The 13212-nt window shown below is 36.9% G+C and overlaps 1 protein-coding gene across 11 annotated transcripts in view; it reads right to left on the reverse strand.

The window, feature by feature from the left end:
• Positions 1–13212, reverse strand: part of RAPGEF2 (Rap guanine nucleotide exchange factor 2) — a 247027-nt gene that overhangs the window by 85740 nt on the left and 148075 nt on the right. The window contains exon 1 of one of the 11 annotated variants that reach the window (XM_030312822.2): positions 6342–6506. The exons of 8 other annotated variants lie outside the window; for them this stretch is intronic. In XM_030312822.2, coding sequence (XP_030168682.1) covers positions 6342–6401 — 60 coding nt within the window. In that variant the 5' untranslated portion in view covers positions 6402–6506. Of the gene's footprint in view, positions 1–6341; positions 6507–13212 lie in introns of those variants that run through there. 2 more of the 11 variants (XM_030312823.2, XM_030312824.2) reach the window with 2 other exon arrangements.

Genomic DNA, 13212 nt, shown 5'->3' on the forward strand with positions numbered 1-13212 from the left:
TAAACACATAAAATATGTTATTTCAAATGGGAAAGAAAAACTATGATTAGTGATCTCACTATGGTTAAATAGTTAAAGGAGAATAACTGAGCTTCTAATGATGCATTTTAAACATTCTCTTTTCACTAATTTTAATTGATTTAATTTTTATACAGTCTCTTTTAAAATGGATCATTAAACAATATTTAAAAGTAAGGAAAATTTAAAAGGCAGGAAGTATGGTTCTTCTTTTGACTGAAAGTAAGGATTTTTCTTTAATATATCTCACAATGAAACAGAGCTTTTTTCAGTCTTACACGTGTAAGTAGTGTATGCAATACACTGCAAGTTTCTAAAATAGATTTCTTCACTTCTAACAGGGTAAAAAGATCTATTATTTGTTGCTAGGGTTTCTTGGCCCAAATCCAAGGCAAGATGACCTTGTCCTTGAATAAAACAATAGGATATTGCTTCCTCTCAGGCCTCTTTGCTAGCTAGCACAGTGAAAAACCTCCCCAAGAAATAAGTTTATTTCATCTCAGGAAATATATCTGTCATAATACACCAAAAAAAAAAAAATCAGATAAAGAAAAGGTGGAGTTTTAACCCAAAAGACACATAATCTAACATCTATAATTAGTCTTAGTGCTATTTTCTATATTGCTAAGGAAAATGCACTGAATTATATTAAAGAGATACTCTACCCAATATTTACAGACAAGGTCAAATTGTCATGGTAGCATAAAAGCAATTTTTTAAAAATTGACTCTTCTTAAATCTTTTCTAGTTATAAAGATGGGGAAGGTGCTTAGAGGGTGGAGATGAACAGGAGGCTACACTCCTTTGCTGTATCTTCAAATTCTATTCATGATTTGTAAGGTATCCTACCATCTTCTTCTCCATCACCTGTATTGACCTACTCCCTAATATGATTCATCCCAACAGCAAAGATCTCACTGATTTTCTTAACCTTTTGATTCCCCATATCCTTCTACATCTTCTTGCCTCAGACCCTCCCATGTTATTCTTTCATCCTATACTTCCTTCCTGTTATTCTTCCTTCTCTATACTGTATTTTTTCCCCTTTAAGAAAGAGCGGCCGAGTGAGAAGGGGAAGGGGAGGGGGAGGGGGAGAGAGAGAATCCCAAGCAGGTTCTATGCCCAGCACAGCCTGATGCAGGACTCAATTTCATGACTGTGAGATCATGACCTGAGCCTAAATCAAGAGTTGGACACACAACTGAGCCACCCAGGTGCTCCTCTATACTGTACTTGTCCCTCTATACTGTACTCTTAACAGTTTAGCAATTCTGAATTCCAATCATATCCTTAATACATGGTATAAGGAAGGGGGAGAATTCAATGAAGATATAGTCTCTCATCTAACTGTAAATACCAACCGAATTTACAAGTACTGGTTAGAAGAACAAATAAAATCAAACATTACATACCAGCAGCCGCTAATTATTATTCAGAGAAACCAGAGATGAATATAAAGAGATAAAGAACAAGTGAAAGTCAAGCAAAGAGCACTGCACACTGAGAAATGGGAAAAGAAAATGAACCTGAAGTGTCTTGTAATCAGATCATCTTGTCCTAAAAAACAAACAAACAAACAAACATACTTGGAGGAAAATATGTTCATAAGGAAGAGAATATAGATTATAGAGGAACTTAGTGACCAATAGGAATTTAGACATATGTTTAAGCTATATTATATCCTTCATGGTTAAGAGACTTATGAAATAATGAGATTTATATTTATGGCTACAAACAAGCCATGACCAGTATGGACTTCAGAGAGGTGATCATGAATTAAGTTGGGTTCCATGACAGATGCAGACTTCATTAAACAGAAACAGGGAAGACGAAACAGCAAGAACTCAGTGCTTCCAAGGGAACACAAGTGGCCAAGGTCAGGCTGTCACAAGTTACAAAGTCAACAGAGGAAGCTGAGGCATCAAGTTTATGTTTAAAGAGTTAAGCAAGGGCGCCTGGGTGGCTCAGTCGGTTGAGCTTCCGACTTCAGCTTAGGTCATGATCTCACAGTCCATGAGTTTGAGCCCCGTGTCAGGCCTGTGCTGACAGCTCAGAGCCTGGAGCCTGCTTCAGATTCTGTGTCTTCCTCTCTCTCTGCCTCTCCCCTGCTCATGCTCTGTCTCAAAAATAAATAAAAACATTTTTAAAAAAAATAAATAAAAAATAAAGAGTTAAGCAGTAAAAATAAAAAGGTACATGTGTGATAAGGCCAAACACAGAAAAGGGAAAAGAAGGAATTGAGCTAAATACCATCTACTCCTGATCATCCCACCTTAAGTCTTAAGATAACATCGAAATTGGGGCGCCTGGGTGGCGCAGTCGGTTAAGCGTCCGACTTCAGCCAGGTCACGATCTCGCGGTCCGTGAGTTCGAGCCCCGCGTCAGGCTCTGGGCTGATGGCTCAGAGCCTGGAGCCTGTTTCCGACTCTGTGTCTCCCTCTCTCTCTGCCCCTCCCCCGTTCATGCTCTGTCTCTCTCTGTCCCAAAAATAAATAAACGTTGAAAAAAAATTAAAAAAAAAAAAGATAACATCGAAATTGCACATAGCAATAAACAGCTTTGTAAATCTGTATAAAAGTTTTATACAATAATTTTGATCATGATATTGTTGCTCTTTTCTATTAACAGTGCTTGGGATGGCACACACAACAGGAAAAAAGAGGAGCAGGAGAAAAGCAAGCATTTTTTTCAAGTTGTGTACTCCACTGATTAATACCAGCTCTGTAACTATACAATCTACACACCTAATGTACTCTAAATTTGGCTACACACAGAGAAGTGCTATATGTTTGTGGCGAAAGCAGGGCTATGATACCAGACAACCCTGGGTTCCAATCATGGCTCCACCACTTACTAGTCCTTGGAAAACATTATTTTTTATCTTGCTAAGCCTCAGTTTTGTTATCTCTAAAAAAAAAAGTGATAATACATCTTTCTTTAGAGAGTTGTTGTAATAATTAAGTCAGATAATATATAGTGCCTGTCATACTGTAAGTACTCAATAAATGACAGCTATTGCGATGTATTCCCTACACTTAAGTAAAGCATTTTCTTATGCACACCACTTTTTAAAATTATTATTTAATCATGACTGAGGTTTCATTTGCTATAAGTACAGTGCACTATATATACTGTAATTTGGGGAGAAAAGCACAACTGGAAAAGGGATTATCAGTTTCACAGTATTGAGCTGATTCATTTTAAGTAACTCATTTAAAACTTTGCAAAGTTTCAAAGACATCTTAATAGTGCAGAAGTGGCCAAAGAACACTTAAGGAGTACTGTTCCCATTAGATAACCTGAGGCAGACAAAAAGCGGACAGGCAGGTTGAAAAACAGTTGGTGAACAGAGTAATGACACCTTTAATGTTATCCTAAGGTTTTCCCCAACTTATTGAGCTTATAAAACTTTTCTTCGTGTAACATCTACTAACCATCCGTGCAACTAATGTTCAACAGTAGTCTTTTGGCAAATGCAGTTTTATCATACATTTTTAAAATGTATTTTATTTTCAAAATTCACAAAACCAGAAGGTTCCTCTAAAGAGTGGATGAAAGCACTAGCTGACTATAAGAATACAGCCCAGTGCTGGATGCATTTTTAGGGACACACAGGTATTCATCCCAGTGTTATCAACTGACCATATAGAACTGGCAAGGGGAGGAGATGTAATAAAATACATGAAATTTACTAGTTTAACAGGTTAAGTGAAACTTCATTAATCCAAAAATTCAATTAAATGAGAAATTCAAGAGTATTTACTGTGCACCTGCTATGTGCCAACAACTGAGATATACACTGAGCTAGACAGAAATAAGGAGTAAAAGCCTGTAAGATCTGAAAAATTCTGACAAAGCACAGTAACTGGGTTTACTACTGGTGCCCAATCACAGTTTGCTTTTTTTTTTAAGTGCCCAACTTAACGCTTTTTGGTTTCTGACTCCCTTCTATTGTCAAAGAAGCAAAGCCACTTACAAAGCCACAACCTTCTGTAGAAGCAAAAATGGAAATATTGTTGAATTTACTAAATTTTACTCATTTAAAATTAGCTCTGACATTCTCCTAAAGCCTCATAGGTCAAAAGAGGGGCATTCTCACTAATTTTTGCTCAAAGGTTTACTGAGTCACCTATTATGTGACAGCCAGAGTAATTGTTCTCCTATTCAACTCCTTGCACATAATTAAAATCTTAAAGGTCTGCTCATTACACAGCAAAGTCTAAGTAACCAACAAACTCATCAACAAGTATACAGCAAGATCTTGACATCACAGGCTGCCAGCTTTGCTGCACATGATGCTCCGAGATGGCCAATTCTAGTATTGCGGCTTGTCAAAGTATCATGGGAAATACCATTCACATGTTTTTTAGAAATTGCTTCATTTGAGGCCATTTTATGGCTAGAGTTACGTCTGTCACAGTATTACCCCAAATTTCGGTGAAATACACACACAAAGCACTTGTGAAGAAACAAATATGCTTATAGAATAGTGTACTAGGTACTCTAGCTTAGGTACTATCTGGTATTTATCTGTCCCAACTGCTCTTGTTGTCAAAAATTTAGTAATACTTTCCCCACCACCTTCAGTAAGTAATTTTAACAGGTTTTTTTTGTCCATTAAAATTATATTATTAATTTAAATACCTCCCCTTCATTTTGAGAAAGGATAATATGATAAAGGTAGACAAGGAATCTGAAGTTTAAACTTTTCTTCTGAGGCTCCTCAAATTGTCTTAAGTAATGTTCTTTTACGTGGGAAAATCATGATTACAGAAGAGCTTAATTTCAAAGGTCCTGCTAATAAAATCAAACTACAGTGGAACTTCTCTATAACCTTTCCTATTAGTGAAATTAAGTATAAGGCTGGTCTTTTTCTGGATCTGACCCAAAGAGTTTTAACTAGTGCGGTACCATTAGGATCGGGCTGGGCTCTAAGCACAGTATCATAACATGCTTCTAACACAGCTACTGCCCTAAGAACATCCTCTGGTTCTGGGCGCCTGGGTGGCTCAGTCAGTTAAGCGTCTGACTCCTGATTTCAGCTCAGGTCATGATCTCATGGTTTGTAAGACTGAACCCTGCATTGGGCTCTGTGCTGACAGTGTGGAGCCTGCTTGGGATTCTTTCTCTTCCTCTCTCTCTGCCCCTCCTCCCCTGCTCATTCTCTCTCTCTCTAAAAATAAATAAATAAACTTAAAAAAAATAATATCCTGTGGTTCTTTGGAAAAGTGAGATACTGCCTTAAGAGTCACTTCATCTAAGAAAACCTCTTGGGTTTAGCTAATAATTTTGTTTATAATAATGAACAAAATTAAACTATACCCATAAACCTAAGTATCTAAATATTCTAAATTCATGGCCTCCTCTCTGTAAATTTATAGAGATTTTAAATTTTCAGCGATTTATCTCTATTTTTGCAGTTTAACATCTTATCTTTCTTAGAGTACACAAAAGATAATTCCTATACCCTAATATAATACCTGCTGCATGCTAAGGTGTAAAAACAGGCAATTCAAAAATACTTAAGATTACTATATAAGCTGCCTAAATTTATGTGTTTTCATTTGGGGAATTGAAAAAATATATATCGATCTAAAACATATGAATTAGTGTGATGGCAGAAAACTTCCAACACGGTGATGTAAAAGTAGCACTGTGAGAACTCACATTCCTCAAACAGGAGGCTCAGACTTGGTGTTAACCATAGAAGAGTGTTTCTCACAAACAGCAGTAGCTGCCTGTGGGATTTCAGCATGACAAATGCATAGCTGACTCATGGGATCAATTATAAAGAAGCAATACTTGTGGCATTAAAAAAAATTATCCTCTGTTTTTATCACCTATTAATGCATGTTAAGAAGTCAGATGAGTCCCACTGACCAAACGTTTTATTACCAAATCAATACCCAAAGCTCTCCCTCCCTTCCTCAAACCTACATGTGAATTCCTTACCACAGATGTCTGTTCCCAATAACCCCTTTCATAATCTCTCATTAAATTCAACTACAAAAACATCTCTCAAAAACTCTTCGAGTATTAGTTAAAGCTGAATTGTCAAGCTCTAATTTCTGACTATAAAAACGGGCGGTCCAATATTTTGCCTTAAATGAATTGTTGGTCTTGTTTAAAAATTAAAAAAAAAAAAAAAATCGCAACAAAATTGGAAGAACAAGCTGGTCGTAACTTACCCTCCCTCCCTCAAGCAGACTATCACACCCTCTAAAAAACCAGTTTTCCCTGAACAGAAGCAGCAAGAATTCCCATTTTTAAAGCAATTCTCTAGGACGTGCTATCGAAGCACAAGCAGCATTTGCGATACTTACTGAATGTTTCTCCTGCTGGCCCATAACTCCATGGTTAGCTGGGACTGCTAGTGGTTTCATAATGAAGAAACATATGCTGAACTGAATTTACACATCATGTACCAATCTCTCATGGATGGCAAGTCACTCTCTACAGCATTAAATTAAAAAAGAAAAAGGAAAAAAAAAAAAAAAAGAGGGAGGAGGAAACGAAGCTGCAGCTTAAAGTGTCACTACTGGTAAAGCTTAAAAAACCCCTCACACTTGTAGACCAGAAAAGGAATCCGAACAACGGTGTTCGTCTCCATTTTTATAACATTGAAACTCTAACCATCTTAGGCTATGACAAGACTGAGGAAACCTTATACAGCTCTCAGTCTTCCAAGAGAACAAGATCATTTCTGAGATTGAAGAACAAGAGGCAAAAGAAGAAAAAAAAAAAAAAAAAGCTAAAATGGCTGACTGCACACAGACTCTCCTCAAAAAGGCTTAATACAGAATTATATTAGTCAGGGTGGTAGAAGAACCAGTCTCTAGCATTCAGCCAAGCATTGTTAATACTCTTGTTTCATTTGCAACCACACATACGAACCCCTCCAACCAAGAAAAAAAGAAAAAAGAGAAAGAAAGAAAGAAAAAAATCAGGGCAGAGCATGTGAATCGGGACCTCCTCCCTAGCTGCTAATGATGCTGACAGAGTGGTGACCAGTGATCTCTGTCCCACTCCACTAACCAAGTTTGCACAATTAATCTTAGCAGCATGACACTGATGGACATTTAATTTAATGATGTCTGTCCCTCACACTCAACACAAGCATGACTGCTAGCAAAAGAGTCACTAACAGAAACACAGCACATGCACACACACAATCTCGAGAATCATGAGTCTGAATGCAATACACCAATATAATTACATTATTGTGCTTACTTTGGAGGACCATGGCTGCAGGCAGTTGGCATAGCAACGCACAAGGAAAGCCATTTCCTGGGTAGAGAGAAAGCTTCCTTTTCTAAATAAAAAATTCCTCTTAGGAAACAAACGGCATTGCTGCTTCCTGCAGAAAGCAAGACACTGTAGTCTGTCTCTTAACCTGCAAGGCTCACACTCAATGCAGTTCTAGTGATGTAAGTGGATTTCTCTCTCACCCTCCCTCTCTCTACATACACTGAAATATTCAGCTCAAATGGTACACACATTCCTTAAGACTCGCCCCCTCCTCTACTTAACCATTTCACTCATTAAGGTAGCGATGGACAATTCAGATAAAGTAGCAAGCTCTTGCCTGTATTATATCAGCAGCTGTAGGTTAAGCAAGTCTCAGAGGGATGGAATCCATTGATTGCTGACTCCAAATAATATCACTGAAGACAGGGTGGGAAAACGGAGCAAGGACTTACTTGAACAGCTTTGAACTAAAATATGATTTTTCACCAATCTGAAGATAAGAGAATGGATGTGACCTCCTTCCCACCCTGAAATATCACTGTGCTACAGGAAACATTTATCAAAAATTTACAAAATGCACATTTCACAAGGTTTGTATAAATTTAGAAGATGTGATTTTCACAAACACCTATACACACACACACGCGCACACGCACATGGCACATTGCAAATAATATCAAAATAAACACACTCACAATTTAAAAAAAAAATAAAAATTCAAACTTTTAGAGGTAGAGAGTTTAAACTTAATGAGGATATGTTATTCTACCATAAACCTTAATTTCACCTGGGTTAGCAATTTATTTAAAAGACAGCATTATAGTTGACAAAGAATAAGGACATTTTAAATCTGAAGCACTGGTCAATTTCCCATAGTTAATCCGTCCATAAGTGGTAAACCTAACAGAAAACAGAGATGGAAAATCTAGCAACTTCAATTAATTGACTTTGGAATTGTCAGTGCTTACTAACTTGTGTTTCTTGTCTCCTTAACATTGCACCTATACTACCCTCTTTTATTTTTCCCCCTCATTATCTAAAGGCAACCATTCCCTCCACATGACTATTTTGGATCCTTCTTCCCGCCCATCCTCAGTATACCCTTTTCATAGACTTCTTATATTATTCATTACCCTTCCCCCCCCACACACACACATATTCAACCTCTCCCCCATAACCAGCCAGTCTCTACACTGGCTTTTAAATATGTTCAGATCTCTCACATCTCTAAAACAACACAGAGAACAGAAAGCTTCTTTAGATCCTACATTTCCCCATGGCTGCAGTCTAACATCTTCATACCCAACACTTCACAACTAAAATCTCTCAAGAGTTAACCTATTTTGGCTTCCATCATTTCTTCATCTCATGCACTTTTTCAATGAAGGACCATCATGGTCCCATTATATAATTTATACATCTACGTGTTCTCCTTAACATCTTTCTCCATGTCCAGTCCATCACAATATTCCATTAATTAAATTCTCCACCCTTTCTCAAATTCAGACTTCTCTTCATTTCTGCCCACTCATTACTTCTGCCTTAAAAATTGCAAAAGTCTCTGTATTAAGGACTGTCTGGATTCAATTTTAATCTCACCCACCCTATCCATTTAACATACTCCTCCTGAGATCTTTTAAAAACTAAAATCCGGTCACTTCAACCTAATCTATTGAATCCTTTTTTCAATTAAAACACATCAATGGCTTCCCATTGCTCTCAGCACACACACACTAAAACTCTTATTACAAGATGTCTATGTTTTTAACAGTTATCTATGCAAGATTTCTATGTTTTTAACAGTTATGCCATGCTCATGCCTTCCAGATCACCTGGGCTGCTCTTGTTTCCTGGAATGAGCAAAGGGGCCTTTCTACACATTATTTCCTCTGCCTAGAACATTCCTTCACCCTCCCTTCCCTGATTGATTCTTACTCCACTCCTAAAAAATACTGCTAAAATTCCTTCAAAGTCATCATGATATTGTGCATCATTTCCCTATGTTTATTACCTTTCTAATTTTACATTTAATCCTGAAATTATTTAAGTAGTTAGTGTCCACTTCCCCTGCTACACTCTCATCTCTATGATGGCTGGCACCATGTTTGTTTGTCTCACTGTACTCGCAGTACCTAGCATGGTACACATCATAGGCTCTCACTTTTTTTGAATGAATAAACTCTTCAGTGACTAGGAATGGACATTAGCAAGATCATAATGATCTTGTAACTAATTCTTATCAAAATTCCTTCTACCATAAACAAATGAATGATTTATAAAAGTAAATGTCACGGGGGCACCTGTGTGGCTCAGTCAGTTGAGTGTCTGATTCTTGTTTTCAGTTCAGGTCATGATCTTGCAGTTCTTGAGATTGAGCCCATTGTCTAGCTCTGCGCTAACAGTGTGGAACCTGCTTGGGATTCTCTCTCTCCCTCACAGTCTGTCTCTCTGTTGCTGGTGCTCTCTCTCTCTCTCTCTTAAAATAGGTAAATAAACATACATTAAAAAGTGGATAAATAAAAATAAATGGCACTGATCTTTGACAAAGGAGCAAGGGCAATAGAATACAGAAAAGACAGTCTCTTCAACAAAGGGTGCTGGGACAATTGGACTTCCACATGCAATAAATAAATCTACACAAAGACTTTATACCCTTTACAAAAATTAATTCAAAATTATCACGGACTTAAATGCAAAAGGCAAAATTATAAAACTCCTACAAAATAACAGGAGAAAATCTAGATAACCTTGGGTATGGTGACATCTTTTTAGATGTAACACCAAAACACAATCCATGAAAGAAATAATTGCTAAGCTGGAATTCATTAAAATGAAGAACCTCTGCTCCATAAAAGACAACGTTAGAAGACAAGCCACGGATAGAGAGTAAATATTTGCTAAAGATGCATCTGATAACTCTTATTCAAAATATACAAAGAACTCTTAAAACTCAAGAATGAGACAAAACTTGATGAGTGGGCCGACGACCCATTAATAGCCACCTCATCAAAGAAGATACACAAATGGAAAATTGAGCACATGAAAAGACGTCCACAGCTTCTGTCATCAGGGAAATGCCAATTAAAACAGTGAGATACCACCACCTGCTTCTCAAAATGGTCAGAATTCACAACACGGACAACAAACACCGGATGCTGGTAAGGATGTGCAGCAATGGGAACTTCACTTGTTGGTAATAGGAAAGCACAATTGTACAGCCACTTTGGAAGATAGTGTGGTGGTTTCTTACAAAATTAAACACACGCATCACGTGATCCAGCAATCATACTCCTTGATATTTACTTATCCCTACACAAAAACCCACACAGATGTTTAAAGCAGCTTTATTCATAATTGCCAAAAACTTGGAAGCAACCAAGATCAATTTCAGTAGGTAAATGGATAAATAAATGGTAGTACTTCAAGACAATGGAGTATTACTAGGCACTAAGAAGAAATGAGCTATCCAACCATGTAAAAACATAGAGGAAACTTAAATGCATATTACTAAGTGAAGGAAGGCCATCTGAAAAGGCCAAATACTGTATGATTCCAACTATGTGGCATTCTGGAAAAGGTAAAACTATGGACGCAATAAAAAGATCGGTGGTTGCCAGGGGTAATGAATAGGTAGAGCACAGTTGATTAGTAGAACAAAGAAAAGTACTCTATAAGATATTATGATGATGGATATATGTCATTATACATTTGTCCAAACCAAATGACTACACAACACCAAGAGTGAACCCTAAAGTAAACTATGGACTTCAGGTAAATGTGATGTGTCAATGGAGGGTCATCCTGGGTTAAAAAAAAAAAGTACCATTCTGGTGAGTGATGTTAATGATGACAGAGGCCAAGTATATATGGAAGCATGAAATATATGAGAAATCTTTGTACCTTTCTCGCAATTTTGTTGTAAATCTAAAGCTGCTATAAAAAAAATAAATAAGTAAAGTCTTAAAAAAAAAAAGTACATGGTATCAAAAGGTGGAAACAATCCAGGTCAAGTGTCCATCTATAAATGAATGTATAAACAAAATGTAGCATATACATACAATGGGATATCACTCGGTCTTCAAAAGAAATAAAATTCTGTTATTATAAGCTGCAAGAATAAACCTAGAAGACACCATGCTAAGAGAAATAATCTAGTCACAAAAACACAAATACCATAGGATTCCACTTATATGAAGTTCCTAGACTAGTAGTTAAATTCATGGAAAGGAGAATAGTGGTTGCCACGTGCTGGGGAAGGGGGTTAATAAGCAGTTATTGTTTAATGAGCATGGAGTTTCAGCTTGGGAGAATGAAAAAACCAGGGAGATGGGTGGTGGCAATGGTTGCATGACATTGTAAATATGACTAATGCCACTGAACTATATATAAAAATGACTAAAATGATCAATTTAAATGTTATGTATATTTTACCACCCCCCCCACACACACACAGTTAATGGCAGCCCAAGAACTAACCATCTATCTAGCCCATGTCCCACATGTCCATGTGACAAAAACTCTCCTCCAAATTTAAGTCAAATTACTCCTGTGCTGGTAATGTCTGACCTTATGTGTGAAGGTTCGCCATTGCTTGCCTCTCTCTGGAGAAATGTGCCACTTCTCTCAAGCAGGAAACTAAATGGGAGAACCTGATAGGTGATATCAGAAAATCACACATCCTCAGGCACTGTTGCTTTTCTGTGCTGAGACTTGGTGTGATTTCTCTCACAATCTGGCTCCATGCCTACAACCTACATATCCTAAAACTCATGACTAGAACGCTGAAATTTTACTATTCCTACTACTTTGTACATTGAAACACAATTATGCCAGGTTATAATATGCCAAACACTGCTTAAGAAATAAGATATAAACTGAAGATTTAAGAGAATCCCATATTTTATACAAACAAGAATAAATCACACTTACCTTGAAGTAGCCTGAATTTGAGTTTTATTTGCTCTATTCTTTAACCATCTAGATTTAGCAAAGAGCATTAAATAGATCCAGCTAGAAAAAGGACCATGTAACAACTTTCTGTCCTGGGCCAAAGGCATCTAATGACTTCTAAATTATTGGAAACGATGATCCCAAAGACAGAGATTATATACATAGTTCAGGAAACTGCTTAATGTAAGGCCTGTCCATGCTATATTTAATACCATAGTATTCATTCCTATTTTTTACATTTAAAGCGTTTGCTTTGTAATTACTTAGAAATTGAGAGAAATGACCTGTTCTTCTCAGTAACTATTCATCGCATTTAGGATTACTATGTTTATTTATTTATAGTATCTATACTGTTTATCCACAGATCTTAATGTACTTTACAAATACTCTAATTGAGCTTGTTCAAAACTTAAGGAAAGCATTACAATAACTTATTCATCTTTCATAGAAAAATAGAGTATATTAAATTATAGATTTGGTGGTTTGGAAAAATACAAAATAGAACTTCAGGATTCTAATACCATTTACTTCATTTATCTACTATATATTGATTTCTTCCCTATTTCCCTCACCTGAGAGGAAAAACTATAGAGGCTTGGAGAGAATCTGTGGGAAGGGGTAGAGGATTCACTCTGTGATATCTAGAAACAAGAAATCTTACAAATTTGATATCTAGTATCTTAACATTCACCAAAGAAATGACATTTTAAAATACTGTTTTCCCTATGGATATACAAACCAATAAAGCACTATGACAAAGTAAAATAAAGTTATTGTAGGAGGTATGGTCAGAGGTTTTTCTTCTCCTAAACCCAATATGCGCCCCCCATTAGTACTCTGATTTCAAAGGAAAAGTTGACTATCTGACAGACTTTTTAAAACATTTATTTATTTTTGGAGAGAGAGACAGAGTGTGAGGGGCGGAGGGGCAGAGAGAGGGAGACACAGAATCAGAAGCAGGCTCCAGGCTCTGAGCTGTCAGCACAGAACCCAACA

Source organism: Lynx canadensis, chromosome B1 (genome assembly GCF_007474595.2).
Source record: "Lynx canadensis isolate LIC74 chromosome B1, mLynCan4.pri.v2, whole genome shotgun sequence".
In the NCBI taxonomy this organism is placed as follows: domain Eukaryota; kingdom Metazoa; phylum Chordata; class Mammalia; order Carnivora; family Felidae; genus Lynx; species Lynx canadensis.